The sequence below is a fragment of the Carcharhinus amblyrhynchos genome, chromosome 2 (genome assembly GCF_965287045.1).
Source record: "Carcharhinus amblyrhynchos chromosome 2, sCarAmb.v2.hapA, whole genome shotgun sequence".
NCBI lineage: Eukaryota > Metazoa > Chordata > Chondrichthyes > Carcharhiniformes > Carcharhinidae > Carcharhinus > Carcharhinus amblyrhynchos.
Window position 1 is genome coordinate 106,999,141 of NC_137325.1, and position 18,923 is coordinate 107,018,063.

At 43.5% G+C, this 18,923-nt stretch overlaps 1 protein-coding gene across 5 annotated transcripts in view; it reads left to right on the forward strand.

Moving 5' to 3' along the window:
* The window catches only part of adam22 (ADAM metallopeptidase domain 22), a 290,976-nt gene that overhangs the window by 97,948 nt on the left and 174,105 nt on the right, over positions 1 to 18,923 (forward strand). For all 5 annotated transcript variants that reach the window (XM_080210663.1, XM_080210672.1, XM_080210680.1 and 2 more), the window contains exons 5-6: positions 1,383 to 1,465; positions 16,473 to 16,542. In XM_080210663.1, the coding sequence (XP_080066789.1) occupies positions 1,383 to 1,465; positions 16,473 to 16,542 (153 nt within the window). The remainder of the gene's footprint in view (positions 1 to 1,382; positions 1,466 to 16,472; positions 16,543 to 18,923) is intronic.

The window sequence follows — 18,923 nt, forward strand, 5'->3', positions numbered from 1 at the left end:
CATGCTCACCTGAGGCTTGTAAGGTCGCAGCCGAGGCCAACGGAGATTGCTGTTCTGTGAACCTCGCCCGCTCTGATTTCGGGGCGGGCATGCTGGTAAAATCAGGGCCAGCATGTTTGACAGCTCAAAGGTGGGGGAGTCTAAAACTAGAAGGTATAGGTTTAAGGAGAGAGGGGAGAGATGCAAAAGCATTCAGAGGGGCAATTTTGTTCACACAGAGGGTGGTGTTTTTCTTGGACAAGTTGTCAGAGGTGGTAGTAGAGATGGGTACAGTTTTGTCTTTTAAAAAGCATTTAAATAGTTACATGGATAAGATGGGTATAGAGGGATATGGGCCAAATGTGGGCAATTGGGATTAGCTTAGGGGTTTAAAAACAAATGGCGGCATGGACAAGTTGGGCTGAAGAGCCTGTTTCCACGCTGTAAACCTCTATGACTCCATGAATACTGCAGCGAGTAACTTACCTCCTGATTCCCCAGAGCCTGTCCACCATCTACAAAACACAAGAGAGCATAGAGCCAACATTTCGACTCTGGATGACTATTTGTCAGAGTGAAGAAGGGTCATCCAGACTCAAAACATTGGCTATATTCTCTCTCCACAGGTGCTGTCAGACCTGCTGAGTTTCTCCAGCATTTTCTGTTTTTGTTTCAAATTCCAACATTCACAATATTTTGCCTTTATTTAAGTACAAAAGCTTATTAGGGTTGTTGGGAATTCCTCTCCCCTTGTTATAGCTGAGATTATTAAAATTCATTTGTGGCATGGGAGTGCCACTGGCAAGGTCAGCATCTGTTGCCCATCCCAAATTGCCCTTGAGAAGGTGGTGGTTGGATGGGTTAACAGGTCCCATCGCTTAATTTCTAGACCTCAAGACCATTAGAAACATTTGTAGTACTGTGCTAATTGCTTGAATTCTTGAAGTTTAATGACAATGTTTAAATTTTTGATTGTATAATTGTTTATACTTTTAACTATATGATTTAATTGTATAATTGATGGTCTTATGCATATATCTTTTTTATTTGCTGAGACTGAGGGATAACCCGGAGCCATTTTTATTTTCAATACAGTTGCCAGTTCTTCCTTATTTAAATGAAAGAAGTTTCACCTTGCAGGACCATCAATATCAAGTCCATAGCATTAGCATCTCATATCTTTTCCTGTAACTATCAGGAAAGTGTTCCTTTTGACTTGTAAAGAAAAGCACTATAGTGAGATTTTCTGCCTCAATGTAATTCAATGACATATGTCAAACTGTGATTTACATTAACTTGGGTAGATACAACGTGAAAGTCTAATGTCAGTTCTGATTGTTTTCAAAGAAATTTCTAATATACAGAGCACAATGCATAGTAACACTGATTCATTTGAATTACAGGGTGGAGAACACTGTTATTATCATGGCAAAATCCAAGGAAATCCGGAATCCTCTGTGGCTCTTTCAACGTGTTATGGACTACAGTAAGTGATAAGAAATTTAAAATTTTTGTATTTAATACTGATTTTGAATTGCTTTGTTCTGACCTCCTTCTGGAATGCATAGGAATTATGGACAGAACGTTCCCTTCTGGAGACTGAGGGCAGGATTTTCCGGCTACGTTTGCTCAAGACTAGAAATTCCCACCCAAGGTCAGCAGACCTTTGCACAGTCCACCCACTATGATTCCCATGGCAGGCGGGAGAGGAAAATTCTGCTCTAAGAGTGGTGGGGGATGGGTTTCGCTGGGCTTTATGTGCTAGACGTGTGTTGGGAAATTGCACCTGATTTCATTCTTAGAAGCTCACTAATAATGCATCGGCGTGTAGCTCTCTGAATCACATGGCAAGGTAGGCAGCGATTCGCCTGCCACACCATAACTCAATGGCGCTAAAGATCTGGGCACTGCCTGAGTGCTCCCCTCCCAGAATATGGAGGCACCCACACCGAGGAGACAGACTCTACACCCCCACCAGTGTGGCGTCACACTGGCATTGCTGAGAAACTGCAACAGCAATGTTGCACGTGGGTATTGAATGTTGCACAAGCAAAGTGTAATGAGGCAAAGTCGCTGTTGCAGACCACTTTTGTCCAATCGTTATTTAGACCGGCCTAATTCCCTGCCCATGTGCCGTGTAGATAGGAGGGAGAACATTGGGAGAGCATTATTCTGGCAAGGAGTGTTTTCACGTATCATGACAGTGCACGTAAATGGTTTTACTCTCATGAATCAGTGGAAATGTTTCTCCACCATTGGACCTCCATGGTGAGGGGAATATACCAGTTTGTTTTCCTGTCAGCAAGATTCCAGTTTTTGGCCTTTGAATTTTTCACTCCTGCTTACCAAGATGTCCACCACTGGTAGCAATGTCACAAATCAGTTGCACGGAGAGTGGTTAGGGGATTGAGGAATGAAGGGTGGGGGTAGTGTCTTTGAGAACTGTGTTCTGATATCAAGGTTTTTACTCATGGGGCAAGGATAAGGATAGGGAGCTGTTCTGATTCTTCAGTTCTGTGATTAATTGGGTGTTAAAGTTGTTGAAGTTATTTGATCTTAATCTTGCTTCTGTTTTCCTTGGGTGGAATCTTTAGGATTGATGCTATCCTGAGAGTCAGCATGTAACATTTGACCGCCAACTCTCAGTGGCCCACTACCATTTAACACTCCAGTGAGTGTTGATTGACAGAGGGCGCAACTCTCATCTGCCCTTGGAAGGCACTCCAGACTTGGAGTGGCCAGAAGAGGTACTGCAGTGCTCTGCCTGGAACTAAGTCATATAGAATCATAAAATCTTAGAAACCCTCCAGTGCATAAGGATGTCATTCAGCCCATCAAGTCTACACTGACCACAATCCCACCAGGCCCTATTCTTGTAACCGTACATATTTACCTGCTAATCCCCTGACACCAGAGTCAATTTAGCATGGCCAATCAACCTAACCCCCTCATCTTTGGAATGTGATGAGGAAACCGGAGTACCAGACATGGGGAGAATGTATAATCTCTGCACAGGCATTGCCCCAAGGGTGGAACTGAATCTGGATCCCTGGTGCTGAGAGGCTGCAATGCCACCGTGTCACTCCAAATGAGAGAAACTTGAGCTTTTCAGCCTTGGAAGGAGAAATTTTTTTTTATTCAACATCTACCTTGGCGAGATTTGAACCCAGATCCCCAGAACATTAGCTGAGTTTCTGGATTAATGGTCTAGCGATAATACCACTAGGCCATCCCCTCCCCAACCCTGGGATTCTGTGGACGAGTTGGTTGTTGTTGCCTCGGTGTGTCAGGAGGAAGGGTGATCGCTGCATCGGGGATTAGGGCAGGGTGGGAAAGGACAGCTAGAGATCCCAGGTGCTGGAAGGGAGGGTGCCCGAAGTCTGAAAAAACCTTCAACTTGAGGCATCTTCACCCCCATCTTATCAATGACTGAGACAAGTTGAAAAATGGATTGCTTGCATGCCCATTCTGCCCATGTGAAGACTTAAAATTTGCAGAGGTAATGTAAAATTCTAGGCAATAGGGCAGATAATCTCTTCAGTTGGCTCCATAATTGTGAGCAGGCGCACTGCCAAACCGGACCTGCGCTCACCAACCAAAATGATGATGTCGAGATGTGCGGCTGACATCATCACATGTTATTTTACACTCTTCCGGGTTGCCTGCATGCCCAGCTGGGACACATAAAATTCTGCTCCTTAATTATTTAGGTAAGGGAAGAAACTTGTTTGTATAATGCCGCCCAACTTACATTCGATCCCTGGTGATCAACAGCTGGTATAATGAGGCTGAGTTAGTCATCTAATTCCTCAAAGTTCTACCTGAATGGAGCAAGCTTATGAAAATCTTAATTAATTTAGACCCCCATATCCTTAAACACTCAGCACTTAATTTATTTTAAGAACAGATAACAAGCTTAAAACCACATCCATCATCATTACTAATATCCATATTGAGCTAATATTGAAATGCCCAGAGACCTGTGAACATTTTTGAGAAGCTATTCTGATTACTCGGCCATAAAAATTACCATCATATTTATTCCTATCTTTTATCTCACTTGAATGAGTAATGGAAAGTTACACATTTTATAATAGAAAATAGAGTAGAATTTGAACTTTGTTGCTTTTATTATGGTCCAAACTCAGCAAGAAGGAGATTTATGCATTAAATGAAAGAGAAATGATCATACGCCTGTTTGAAGATCTTAACATTCCCTTTTGACTAACATTGGCCAAAAATATACGTGAGACTTTTATTGGAGATGTACAGCGAAACTGATAAAGCTTAGGTTATTCTAATTACACAGCAAATCAAAAGCAGTGTTGTTCTGACAAGTGATTCATTACAAGGGGTTCATTGTAAAGGTTCAGAGATGTAAAAATAACTACACTGCTGCACTAGTATTCACTTTCTAGTCGCTGACACTCAGAATGGGAATGATGAAAGTGGGCCATAAAGGATAGCACCCTCATCCTTCTCTATGACATACTCAGCCAGGGAGTGTCTGATGTCTGTTGGAAGGCACCAACTCAGGGAGCTGGCATCCACTCCAAGGATCTCTGCACTGCCAGTGCTACTGACCAGTCCATCTACCCAGTGTCTCATAGATTCAGTAGATGTTGGTGCACCTACTCATTATGTGGCAATGGAGAAGCACATCTTGTCATTGCCTGAGCCATGAGCTAGATGGAGTCGTCCAGCCTCTGCCCAAGACCTTGCACCGCTTCAGAAGCAGATGTGGGAGCACATCTTCTGCTGCTGTTCAATGTAAAGCCTTCTTTCCTGTGATGCCCAAGCCCCTGCACCTGTGCCCAACTCCCTCTGCCTCTGGCATCTCCTCCTGCACATTCATGAGGGAGAATATTTGCACAGGTGGACGTGTACTCATAAGGTGTACTGGTACCACTTCTTCTCCCTTGTGCAACTGAGGGCCCACTGACATATAGAGAGAGGGCCCCAGCTTGCACATTAGCACCTGCAGGGTACAGAAGAATGGATGATGAGAGATGATTTAGGAGCACAGGAACCTTTGCAATGCTGAGACAACCTTAAGTTACTCAGTGCACAATGCATTACATTCTCTTAACTATCAATTTATCTTCTGTAATCACTAGATGCATCAGGAGCTCTGGTTCAACTGTCAGGCCTGACAGCCTTTACTCCCACTTCCTGAGCTATCTCCATTGCTGTCCTCACCATGAGAGTTATTCAGTGTAGGAATGGTTCGCCCCCCGCTCCCCCCCCACCACTCCACTTCCCACTGGGACTCTCTACCTCCCATTATGCATGCAATTTTCCTGCAAGGACTAAGAGAACGGGATAAGCCTCTCTTGTTTTTTGTGTTCATCTGTCCCTATCCATGAGGAACTGAGACACACAGGTCCTCAGCAGAGCTGCAGTACCAATATTCTGAAGGGCCTTTAATTGCGTTGGGAACAGACCCATGTTGCGAAACTGCATGTACCATCAGGTGTTTTATCTACTGGAGGGTCCAAGCCCTGAGACTTGTTTGGAGGGGTGGAGTTTGCATTGTTCTTGTCAGAATATGTGAAATTGTTAACCCTTTCTCAACACTGAATCCATCTTCTCTTTGCCTCACTTCTCCCTCGCACTATAGCAGTTCTCTGGAGCCAGGTCTGCTTGGCCTCAGCTGCTAGCCTCCTTCATGCAACCACTGGGAAAAGTACCTCCCTCCTCTTCCTCATTGCCTCCACCAGGTTCACATCAATAGGGGACAACAGTGCACAAGGTGTTAAGTCTCTAGCTCATTTGAGTCATCAAACCTTTCTTTGATTCTGCGGAAAACTTTGGCACAATCCACTGTTCTCAGCTTCAGAACACGCAGCAGCCTAAGTGATGACTGGTGTGGGAGTCTAAATGAGTCCCAGACTGGAACTGACCCACTTTGTTCTGTCCCCACTAGCTCTAATTGGACAGTAAGCCTGTATCTATGTAAGCTCAGGGTTCACCCTTTGAAAATGGTGATTTTCATCAGCTTCCCACTGAAATTGTTTTTCTGATCTGAAAACAAACCTGCCTCTGCAGTGGAAATCCAGCCCAAACTGATTGCAGGACATTTTCATGTTCATATTCAATGTGCCAGCTGCTGCAAAAGTTATGACATACAACAGTCTCAGTAACTCAACTTGTGATCAAACATTTTTGCTGTAACGTAGTGAACCGAACATTATAGGAGCTTTCTCTTGGTATACAAAGAAGTTGATAAAGGAGGGTAGGAGAAGCTATGAGGCTGGGCTATCACTTAATATAAAAAAGGATAGCAAGAGTTTTTATAAATATATAAAAAGGAAGAGGCTGGCTAGGGTGAACGTTGGTCCTTTAGAGGATGAGAAAGGGGAGCTAGTGGTAGGGGATGGGGATATGGCTAAGGTCTTGAATAACTTTTTTGTTTCTGTCTTCACGGAGGAGGACGTGAATAATTTGCCGGGTGTTAGCGATGGAAAGGTGGTAGGAATGGAGGGTCTTAATGACATTACTGTTACTAGAGAGGTGGTGCTCGACAGACTGGAGGGGCTGATTGTGGACAAGTCCCCAGGACCGGATGGAATGCATCCGAGGGTTCTGAAAGAAATGGCGGAGGTGATAGTGGATGCCTTGGTGGTTATTTTCCAGACGTCGCTGGATTCCGGGGAAGTGCCGGAAGATTGGAAAGCGGCTAATGTTACGCCGTTGTTTAAGAAGGGTGCCAGGCAAAAGGCGGGGAATTATAGGCCGGTTAGTTTAACGTCTGTGGTAGGTAAAATGTTAGAATCCGTCATTAAGCAGGAAATTGCGAGGCATCTTGAAGGGAATTGCTTGATAGGGCGGACGCAACACGGTTTCATTAAAGGGAAGTCGTGTCTGACAAATTTACTGGAGTTCTATGAGGATGTGTCTAGGGCAGTGGATAGAGGAGAGCCGGTGGATGTGGTCTTTCTGGATTTTCAGAAGGCGTTTGACAAGGTACCTCACAAGAGGTTATTGCAGAAGGTCAGGGGACATGGAGTTGGGGGTAGGGTGTTAACGTGGATAGAGGATTGGTTGTCAAATAGGAGGCAGAGAGTGGGGGTCAATGGGTGCTATTCGGATTGGCGGTTGGTGACTAGTGGGGTGCCCCAGGGGTCGGTGCTGGGGCCTCAGCTATTTACCATTTACATAGATGATCTGGAGGAGGGAACCGAGTGCAGGGTGTCGAAATTTGCTGATGACACCAAGATTGGGGGAAAGGCAAATTGTGCGGAGGGTGTGGAGAGTCTGCAGAAGGATCTAGATAGGCTGGGCGAATGGGCCAGGAAATGGCAAATGGAATTTAATGTTGGCAAGTGTGAGGTGGTCCACTTTGGTAGGAAGAATGGTAGGAAGGACTATTACTTACGTGGCGAAAAACTGCAGCAGGCGACGGTGCAGAGGGACCTCGGGGTCCTTGTGCATGAGTCGCAAAAACCCAGCTTGCAGGTGCAGCAGGTGGTCAGGAAGGCGAATGGGATGCTGGCCTTCATAGCGAGGGGGATTGAATATAAAAGTAGGGAGGTCTTGCTGCAGCTGTATAGGGCATTGGTGAGGCCGCAGCTGGAGTACTGTGTGCAGTTTTGGGCGCCGCACCTGCGCAAGGATATTTTGGCCCTGGAGGGAGTGCAGAGGAGGTTTACTAGGCTGATACCGGAGTTGAGGGGATTGAGCTATGAGGAGAGGCTGAATAAACTAGGCTTGTACTCGTTAGAGTTTAGAAGAATGAGGGGAGATCTCATTGAGACGTATAAGATGATGAATGGGATGGATAGGATAGAGGTGGAGAGACTCTTCCCGCTCAAAAAAGACAGTAGGACTAGGGGGCACAGCCTCAAGATAAAGGGGAGGCGGTTTAGAACGGAGTTGAGGAGGAACTTCTTCACTCAAAGGGTGGTGAATCTCTGGAATTCTCTGCCCGTTGAAGTGGTGGAGGCTGCCTCGCTAAATATTTTTAAGAAGCGGGTTGATGGGTTCTTGATAAGAGAGGGGATTAAGGGTTATGGGGAGAGGGCGGGAAAGTGGAACTGAGCCACAACAGATCAGCCATGATCTTATTGAATGGCGGGGCAGGCTCGAAGGGCTAGATGGCCTACTCCTGCTCCTATTTCTTATGTTCTTATACTCTGACCTTCTTTTATTGTTAATTTTAATAATTTTCTGTAGGTAATTTTAACTTTATATTTTTCAAATTATATATAAGCAATTGATGAATTAACTGCAATTAGGAATTGTAATCTTAAGTGCTTCTGTTGACCTCGTTTAAATGTGGTGTGCTAATTAGACAACAAAGCTTGGGAAACTGGTTGGGAGAAGTTACTGAATACATCATTGTGAAGGAGATGAATTAACAGCAGTAGTTACAGTTATTAACCCAGAGCACTTCACAAAACTTGGCACTTCAACCACATATGTTGATTCAGCTCCTTCACACTCTGGTACAATGTCTTGCCTAAGACAGTTCACTAAATGATGTAATCAGCAGTCATTCTTCCAGTCAAAGGGGTTGATTCAGTGGCGCAGTGCATGGGAGATCAGGTGTACAATTGAAGGGAGATGGAGAGGAGATTCCACAACAATCTCCGACAAAGATGCAATTTATCATTCTTCTGCATTTCGTGAGCTCATGAAAGAAATTGTAATTACATTTTAAAACAGTATTGTGCAACCTTTTCATGCGGGGGTGGGGAGGGGAAGGGGAGGCACATTTCATTTTTCCTCACTCAAGGGGCCAATGAATAAATTTCAGAAAAATAAAATTTGGCACAATGTTAAACATGTTTTGTTTTAATGCTGACATGTGAAAAGAAACAACAATGTCAAGCAATAAATTGTTAATTAAAAATGATTAATTAATAAATAAAGTGCATGTGCAGCTCATCCCCAGTCTCAGTGTATTCACTCACTCACTCTAACCCACTGAGAGAGTGGGTGAGAGTGTGTGTTGGTGAAGATGTGGCAGGTAGTGAGTGGTGAGGGTGAATGAGAACCCTGAGACTGGGGATGAGACACCCTCGCTCAAACACATTCTCCCCTCTACCCCCCAAACCTCCAAACTCTCTCACAGACACTCTTCCCCCTTCTCTCTCTCTGTCACACACACACTGTTCCCTCTCTGTCTCACACAAACTCCCTCTCACACAAACACACTCCTCTCTGTCTCAGATGCGCGCGCGCGCACACACACACACACACACACACACACACACACTCCCTCTCTCACACACACACTCTTTCCTCTCTCACAGACACACGCACTCTTCCCTCTCACAAACACATGCACACTCTTCCCTCTCTCGCATACACACACACTTCCCCCTCTCACACTCACACACACACACTTTCCCATCTCTCACAAGCACACATGCACACACACTCTTCCCTCTCCCACACACACACATTCACCCTCTCCACTCTCCCCCTCAACTCACACTCCAGTAGACTCTGCACTTGCTTTATGCCCTCCTGGTCCCATCTCACCTCAGGGTTTCTTGGCCCCGCCATCATCAGAGCCCCAGGGCTCTGCTCTCACCTCGGCTGCCTAAGCCCCACCTCAAGCTCCACGCTTTTCCTCCGAGCCTCACATCCGCCCCAGTCTCACCGCTGTAAATACCAGCGTGCTCAGAGCTCTGGAGGCAGAGAACTGAAATTGAAAAAAACTTACCTTTTCACTATTCGCTGCACACCCAGTAATAGGCTGGCATCTCCCTGCATTTGCTGCTGATACCTGTGATTGGAGCAAGCAGTAATTTTCAAATATGAATCTTTTCAATAGAGTCTACGTCCAACACTGTTCATAGTGCCGAGTCCATAAGGATCGTGGGCCACCGGTCAGACAAGCCTGTTTCAAACTGTACGTTGCTCTATGTCTGTATACCCCACGATGATGTGAATTTGACAGAGCAACAGAACTTGATGCAAATGAACATTAAATATGAAATTATTTGACACAGAACATACCTTTTTATTGCATGGGATATGTGCTTTGCTTGCCCATCCCAAGTTGCCCTTGAGAAGTTGATGGGAGTCACCTTCTTGGAACAGTGCATTAATGTGATGAAAGTGCTCCCACATTGCAGTTAGGTAAGGTATTCCAGGATTTAAACACAGCAGTGATGAAGGAATGAATGAAGGATGAAGGTGATTTATCTTCAGGTTAGGATGGTGCGTGAGCTGGAGAGGAACTTGCAGGTGGTGAGGTTCCTGTGCACCTGCTACCCTTGTCCTTCTCGGTGGCTGAGGTTATGAATTCAAGAGCTGAAGAAGCCTTGCTGAGTTGCTGAAGTGCATCTTGTCGATGATGCATACTGCAGCCACTGTGAACCAGAGGTGGATATGTTACTGATGAAGCAAACAGCTTTTTCCTGGATGGTATTGAGTTTCATGAGCATTGTTGGTGCTGAATATATCCAGGAAAGTGGAAGGTATTCTACCATATTTCTTACTTAAGCTTTGTAAAGTATTGAAAATATCTAATATTTCATATAAGTTCAGGTGGATAAAGTACTCTCTGCTAATTTGATCTCCTGTCTTAGATCACTAAATCTACTGTTTTCTCAGTCAGGATCTAACAGTTTCTTAAATAAATCCAATGTCTTGGACTTAAGCAGCTTTTCTGGCAACCTATTCTGATGTTGATCACTCTGTGTGTATCCTGACAGCTTTCCACTATTTCCTATCACTATTCTGAATGGTTCCATCATATCCTTTTACATTGGTGTATCGAAGGAAAAAAAAACAGCGTTTATCTTCTATACCTTGCATCTTGCATACTTCATTAATACTCTCTCTGAATCATCTGTTTTTAGGGCTGAATGCTCTTAAGCTATTCCTCATAGCTCATCCCAATAATGCAGTTTTGTTATTCTCTTTTAAGATCTGAATGATCTTCATGTTACCAAATGTGGGCAATACTTAAGATGCATTCTTACAGAGCAATGCGTAACTTCTGCATGACCTTTGTAGATGTGTGCACAACTGGTTTGTCCATATAATCCAGCTTCTTTTGTTTATTGCATCTTTATGCTATTGGGACACAGTTAACTTCCTGGATCTCCTCCAGAACTCTGAAGTCTTACTCTCAAAAGGATGCAGAATGAGCATCACATTTACATGGAGGCACCTAGCTGAATGGAAGTGCTCACAGCAGTGCCATTCTCAGTGCCAGTAGAAGGATCTGACACTTCCAGCACAATCAGGAGAGATGTTTAAACTGTGAACCACTCATAGAATGCTCTCTAGAGGAAGAAAAGTGAATGCTTTGATCATTGCTCATCAGGCTTTAGTGGACAACTTGGTGAAAATAATGGAAAGTAATTTCTGAGAGCTTCAGGATGACACCTTTAAGGGTCTGGAGGATCCAATTGATATCATTAGGCCTGCTGGCCTATTGATCAGTGGACATTCAGATCCACGACCCCACCCATTCAAGTAGCATAAATGCTTTCATCAGGGAAGAGTATGATGTGACTTCTCCAATCAATCCACGCAAAGGGTAGTGGGGGTGTGGAATGCACTGCCGAGTAAGGTGGTGGAAGCAGGCACGCTAGGGTTGTTTAAGAGTCACTTAGACAGCCACATGAGCGGTCTACATATAGGGGGATATAGCAGGCCTTACTAAACATTGTAGGTTTGGGATTCCGTTTTTGCCTCAGGGATGTTACAGTCTTTGCCTGTTTAATAATGAATTTTTTGTCTCCACAGGCACTTAAGTCCACCTTGTTGACCAGCAAGGGGCATGCATGCGGCAGGTTGTAGTGGGCTGCTCTTGGATGTTGCTTCGGGAGTTGCCTATTGCTTCATGTCGTTAGTGTACTTAAACTGGACCATCTCGAGGGCAACATGACAGCTCAGAGACTATCTCTGTTGCTGTGCGGACACATGGATTTGGGCCTGTGTCTGTGGGAGTTTGCACGTTCTCCCCGTGGTTGCGTGGGTTTCCTCCGGGTGCTCCGGTTTCCTCCCACATCCCAAAGATGCACTTTTAGGCTGATTGATTGGGTAACAAATTGTCCCTATATCGGACCTCCCTGATCCTCGCACATTAGGCGTAGACTAAAATCATGAATAGGTCACTGAGACAATGGGACGGCGGCGCGGGCTCGTTGGGCCAAAGGGCCTGTTTCCTGTGCTGTGTTGTTCTTTGTTTTTTGTTTTTTTTTAATCCCTGAGTTGTTTGCTCTGTGCATGCCAGGATACAGGGCCAGATTCTTACTGATAGCCTTCTAGGACTTAGAAACCCTGAAACGAGGGTCAAAGAGATTTCACAGTGCAGCCAAGTATGTCTTGCATCGACCGCTTCAGACAGTGGGTGAGATTTTCTGGCCTCTCCTCAGCAAATTTCTTTGTGGAGGGAGGTGTGCTATTCATTGGCAACGGGATAATCAGGTCCTGCAGTTGCCAGTGGGAATTCCCATTGAAGGCACCCCACGCTGCCAGGAAACCCGTGGCAGGATTGCACCATCAATGGGACCTGAGAATCCTACTGGCGTGAATGGTTGGAAGTTTCTGGCTAGAAAGCATAACATCATGATAGAGTTAGTAATGCAGAGATGCCAAGATTTGACCTTGGTAAAAGAAGCACATCATAAATACAAGTGCAAGAAAAAACACTTTGGTTCGAATTTTCTAAAATAACTTTGTGTTTTGTTTATTGTCTTTGAGAGGATGTTTGGAAATTAGTTTCCAATGAAAGTTCCTCTCTGTCCTTTTACTGAATTGCTGCATCGTTAAGGATCTTTTAAAATATCAGCAAGGTGTAGCTCCGCAGATTCTACTGGAATATAGCTGCTAATCTTCTTCTGTGGGCTTTAGTCGTTTCAGGAATGAGAATAGGAGGATATTTATTAGTAGATAGCAGGGAAGGGCTGCATAAAAAAGAGTTGGAAGAGAAACCATGCCCAGAAGCAGCTTGTCGAATTCTATTTTAGTTGCACAGCTGAGATGATTTCTAAATGTTTCTGTCAGCTGATGTTTCAGATGAAGTTTGTGGACCTTCAAAGCCAGTGACCTCAATCGCTCCTTGTTTGGCGAATAATACACAACTTGGTGCTCTCATTTAATTCACGTTGGGTGCAATTCAGGTGTAAATGGCAAATTTCAGTCACAGCAGCCCTCATTGCCCTGTGATTGTCTTACACATAAATACATTGCAGGTGGGAACATCTTCAATGAAAAGCTAATTCTATCAGTAATTTAGTCTGTTTTTGAATATAAATTCCTCTCATTTTTGGTTTATGCCCTTAATTTCCAGTCCTCTATGCAGCATTATTCTCCACCAAAATAATATTGGAATTTTGGGTCTAGCCTTTTCTTTACTCAGAATGTCAAAACTGCTGCAATGCATCTTGTAGATGGTACACACTGCTGCTACTGTGTGCTGATGGTGAAGGGAATGAATGGTTATGGAATTTGATTTATTTGATTTATTGTCACATGTATTAGTTGACAGTGAACAGTATTGTTTCTTGCGCGCTATACAGACAAAGCACACCATTCATAGAGAAGGAAATGAGAGAGTGCAGAGTGCAGTGTTACAGTCATAGCTAGGGTGTAAAGAAAGATCAGCTTTATGTGAGGTCGGTCTATTCAAAAATTTGACGACAGCAGGACAGAAGCTGTTCTTGTGGGTTGGTATGTGACTTCAGACTTTTGTGTTTTCTTCTTGACAGAAGAAGATAGAAGAGAGTATGTCCAGGGTGTATGGGGTCCTTAATTATGCTGTCTGCTTTTCCAAGGCAGCAGGAAGTGTAGACAGAGTCAGTGGATGGGGAGGTCGATTTGCATGATGGATTGGATTAAATTCATGGCCTTTTGTATTTTCTCATGGTCTTGGCAGAGCAGGAACCATACCAAGCTTCGATACAACCAAAAGGGATGCTAATCAAACAGGCTGCCTTGCCGTGGATGGTGTCGAGCTTCTTGTGTGTAGTTTAAGCTGCAGTCATCCAGGCAAGGGGATATTATTCCATCACATTCCTGACTGGGTGACACAGTGGTCAGGGACCTGGGTTTGATTCCCGGATTGGGTGATTGTCTGTGTGGAGTCTGCACATTCTCCCTGTGTCTGCGTGGCTTTCCTCTGGATGCTCCAGTTTCCGCCTAGCATTTGAAAGGCTTGCTGGTTAGGCAGATTGGCCATGTTAAATTCTCCTTCAGTGTACCCGAGTGTAGCGACTAGGGGATTTTCACAGTAAATGTAAATTTACTTGTGATTAATAAATAAACTTTATATGTGCCTTGTAGATTGTGAACAGGCTTTGATAATCAGGAGGTGAGTTACTTGCCACAGGACTCCTAGCCTCTGACGTGCTTTTGTAGTCATAGTAATTATAGGCTAATCCAGATCAGTTTCTGGTCAATGATAATCCCTAGGATGTTGATGGTGGGGATGGCGGGGCAGGCTCGAAGGGCTAGATGGCCTACTCCTGCTCCTATTTCTTATGTTCTTATGTTCTTAATTCACCAATGGTAATGTCATTGGATGCCTATGGAGATGGTTATTGCCTGGCATTGTGTGGCACAAGTGTTATTTATCACTTGTCAGCCTGGATATTGTCCAGGTCTTGTTGCATTTGGACATGGACTGATTCAGTGTAATAGAAAGTGGAATGTATTTCCAATGTTCCTTTTTCACTTAATGTCTCTTTAATGTTGTTCTCATTGATCTAAGTGGTTAAATAGGTTTCAATTCAAAATTGCCCAGTTCTGTTTAGATTGTGGGGTCATTGGTGTAATGAACAAATCCAAACACTTTATATACAGACAAATGCTTAGTCAAATTTCAAACTTTTGTTCAGACCCTTTTGACATACTTGAACAAATGATATCCTCTGACTTTCGTGCCACAACATTTAGAAAGTGAAGGATGACTAAATTACTATTGATGTTTGAAAGCTTTTTGTATAATCTCCTTAATCCGCATTTGCACACAGTTACTATCCCTGGTTGGCTGTGTACATTCAATTATGGCTCAACAACTATGAAATGGCAAAAACATAATTCACATTTCAGCACATGATATTTGCCTCGGCTAGTGTTATTCAGGATTCATATATAAGAAATAGAGTTTCAAAGTAGAAACGATTTGGGTATGTGACATTAAGTGGAGAGCTAGGGTGAATTGTTTGAATAATATAGGTGTGGACAGATTTATTAAAGTGAAAATTGACTTTTACAAAAGGTCAAGATACAGCATCTTTTATGCTTGCATTCTGGGTTCAACCCAACCCATACTGCTTCATGCAGGCATATTGGTTTTACAGGAAGTAGCGCTGGAATCATTTTCTGGAAAGTCACACCAGAGCGAAGGCAGATGGAAAAACCTTCACTTCCCCTCAATGACTTTGTCGTCAGAAAAAGACAGAAACCAGGAAGTAACATTTTCTGGTGCATTTTGTCACCATCCTCTCCTAGCTGTGCAAAACGATATTTATGTATATAAATAGAAACAGGCTATTTGACCCAATGAATATACATGTTCCTCCTCTTCCCTTATTTCATTTGAACCTCTCCTTCTATTCCCTTCTTCTTCATTTACTTATCCTGCCTCCGAGGAAATGGGACTTGAAGATGAACCAGGGTTCATAGTCTAAGGATATGGAGTAAACCTTTTAGGAGAAATTTCTTCACCCAGAGAGTGACAAGCCTGTGGAATTCGTAACCACACAAAGCAGTTGAAGCCAAAATATGTTTTCAAGAATGAGTTAGATATAGCTCTTGGGGCGAAGGGAATCAAAGGATATGGGGGGAAGGCAAGATCAGGCCATTGAGTTGAATGATTGGCCATGATCATAATGAATGGTGGGGCAGACTTGAAAGACCAAATAACCTACTCTTGCTCCTATTTTTTATGTTTCTATGTTTAACTGTTACCTGATAAATTACAATGCAAATAAAAAACTCCATAAGACAAATTTCCATCTATAGTGCGTCTTTGTAGATCTTTGCGCATTGGGAGAGCTAAGGACAAGACTTTATCCAATAATTCCTCCAATATAAGGCGACAGTAATAAAGTGTTATTTGCAGAGTAATTTCCCTTAGTTTGGATGTCTTCTGGAGTCAGGAATCAACTTAGCAAATAGATGCAGAGAAAAGGATGAGTTGCTTTCGTAAGCATGAAACTTATTTTTCTAAAAGCAAGAAGAGGAAGCTCCAAAGAACAGTAAATTCCATCTGTACTTGTACAACAGTTGAACCAAGAAATGTGATACTTGCCATGCTTAATCCAGAGGACTGGATTTGAAAAGATCAGTTTTTCTTAAGTAAATTATGTTTTTGCTTCTTTCATTATACATTGCCTTCATTCAGTTTTTGTGTCAGTTCCTGACAGAGAACAAAGGAGTGAATTTTTCCTGAATTTTTCCAGATTGGTCTGGTCTTTATAGCTTCCATTGAAATGACAGTAGGCAAGCGGGAAATCCTCTGGAACCTCAATTGTTAAAATTTTCTCCTTACTAAGACTTTTCTTGTTTTGTATCCTCAGTGGTATGTTCTACGATGGAAACTATACTTACTTGGTTGAACCAGCACCCAAAAATGATAAGAACCTGTTGGTAAGTCTTGTTTCCTTGACTTATATGAAGTTAAACAATATTGTGGTACAAAATCCTTTTCTTCTCTGTTCTGACAGTAGCTCTCTTTCTAAGACAAATACAAGTTTTAGCATAAAATGATATTCCTGAATGCTTTCTGCAGTAATGGCATCAAGATTTAAAGGTTTTTCTTTGCTTCACTTCTGTAAAATTGAAATTTGTGTTAAGGAAGAATTCTAAAATAGATTTTGTGTGAATATCTTATGTTCAGGTCCTGGATGGGAACACCAAGTTACCTTAGGTTATCTAGACCCCAACAATTTATTTTCTTTTGGCATAAATGTGAGGATAGAATGTTTCTTTCCAAGAATGATTCTATTGACAAAGTAGGGATTTTTTATCATGAAATAAACTTTATTTAATAACAGAGTTTAAATATAACTTTTAAGAAATGAAGTAGGTGTGGCATGTGAAGAGCTGCAGTCAAAATAGTTGTAGGAGTTGATGAGCTTGTAATGGATATTGGTGGACAGTTTATCACCCCACATCCTGTAAGGACTCCATCCCATTCTCTTAGTTTCTTCGCGTTGCTGCATCTGTTCTGATGATGCCACTTTCTAAAATAGCACTGCCGATATGTCTTTTTTCTTCCTCAATTGTGGTTTTCCATCCACTGTGTTTGACAGAGCTCTTGGCCGGTTCCAACCCATCCCCCGGGTCACTGCCTCACCCCCTCCCTTCCCTCCCAGAACCAGGATAGGGTCCCCCTTGTCCTCACTTTTCACCCCACCAATTTCTGCATTCAAAGGATCATCCTCACCATTTCCGCCAACTCCAGCATGATGCCACGATTCAACATATCTTCCCCTCACTCCCCCTATCAGCATTCTGCAGGAACCATTCTTTTCGGGACACCCTGGTCCACTCCTCCATCACACCCAACACCTCAACCCCTGGCCATGGCACCTATCCATGCAATCATAGAAGGTGCAACACCTGCCCCTTTACCTCATCCCTGCTCACCATCCCAGCTCTGAAACACCCCTTTCAAGTGAAGCAGCACTTCACACAGACACCTCTTTCAATCTGGTCTATTGCATTCACTGCTCCCAGTGCGATCTAATCTACGTTTAAGGACGGCATGGACAAGTTGGGCTGAAGGGCCTGTTGTAAACCTCTAAGACTCTATGACATTGGAGAGACCAAACATAGATTGGGTGACCACTTTGCAGAACACCTTTGGTCTGTCTGCAAGCAGGACCCAGACTTTCCTGCCACTTGCCACTTCAACATACCACCCTACTCTCCTGCTTACGTGTCTGTCCTTAGCCTTAGCGAACCCCAATGCAAACTGGAGGAACAGCACCTCATATTCCTGTTGGGCCCTTTACAGCCTTCTGGACTGAACATTGAGTGCAACAACTTCAGAGCATGAACTCTCCCTTCCATCACCTTCACCCCATTTCCATTCATTTTATTTCATTCTGCTTTTTCTTTTCATCTCATTCATCCATTTTTATTGTCCTTCTTTCTCACTTCCATTTTTCCAGTTCTCCAATCCCACTCTCCTTCTTTCCCCCCAATAACTCCCCCCACCCCCCACCTTCACAGTGTAAATCTTTTCTGATATTCTTTGCTCTTAGCTGTGATGAAGGGTCATCCAGACTCTCTCTCCACAGATGCTGTCAGACCTGTTGAGATTTTCCAACATTTTCTGATTTAGTTTCTGATACGTGTTGTTATCTCTTATTTTGCTACATTTCTCCCTGGCCCATCTAGTCTTTGCTCTTGAAATCACTATTTCTTGCTGGGGTATCATTCCATTGATAGCACTTAACCTATGGCTATATGATTTGAAATAGCCATTTTTCAGGTGTCAGCCCAGAGAGAAGGCATCACAGTGACTTCCAGCCTGTTCTTGCTCACAGTTCAAATATGTGCACTTCCAGTGGATGTTGTCACAGACCAACCATGAGCAAGAACCCTGACAATTACCCCTCGTGTGGATACTGCAATCAATTGTAGGCTTTTGAAGTCTGAAAATTCAGTACAAACTAAGGATTTTATGTTTCACAGGGATTCCCCCACCCACTCTTCCTCCAACGTCTTCCTAGGAAAATGTTGTATCTCCAAAGTAGGAACCTCTTGACGGGCTTCAAACTTGGCTCTGGCCTCTGCCCACCTCTGGAAAAATTGCAGCAGGGTGAGAAGAAGACCATGTGGAGCCATTAATTGGCCACTTGGTGATCTCAATTGGCTAAGGGAGGGTGGGCCATGCTACGCTTTCCCCACTGCACATAAAATTGCAGTGAGATTTGGGCTGGTGGTTAGATGCCAGGAACAGCCTCATGATATTGCACTAAAATATAAGGCCTCAATATCTGTAAAACACCATAGGGAAG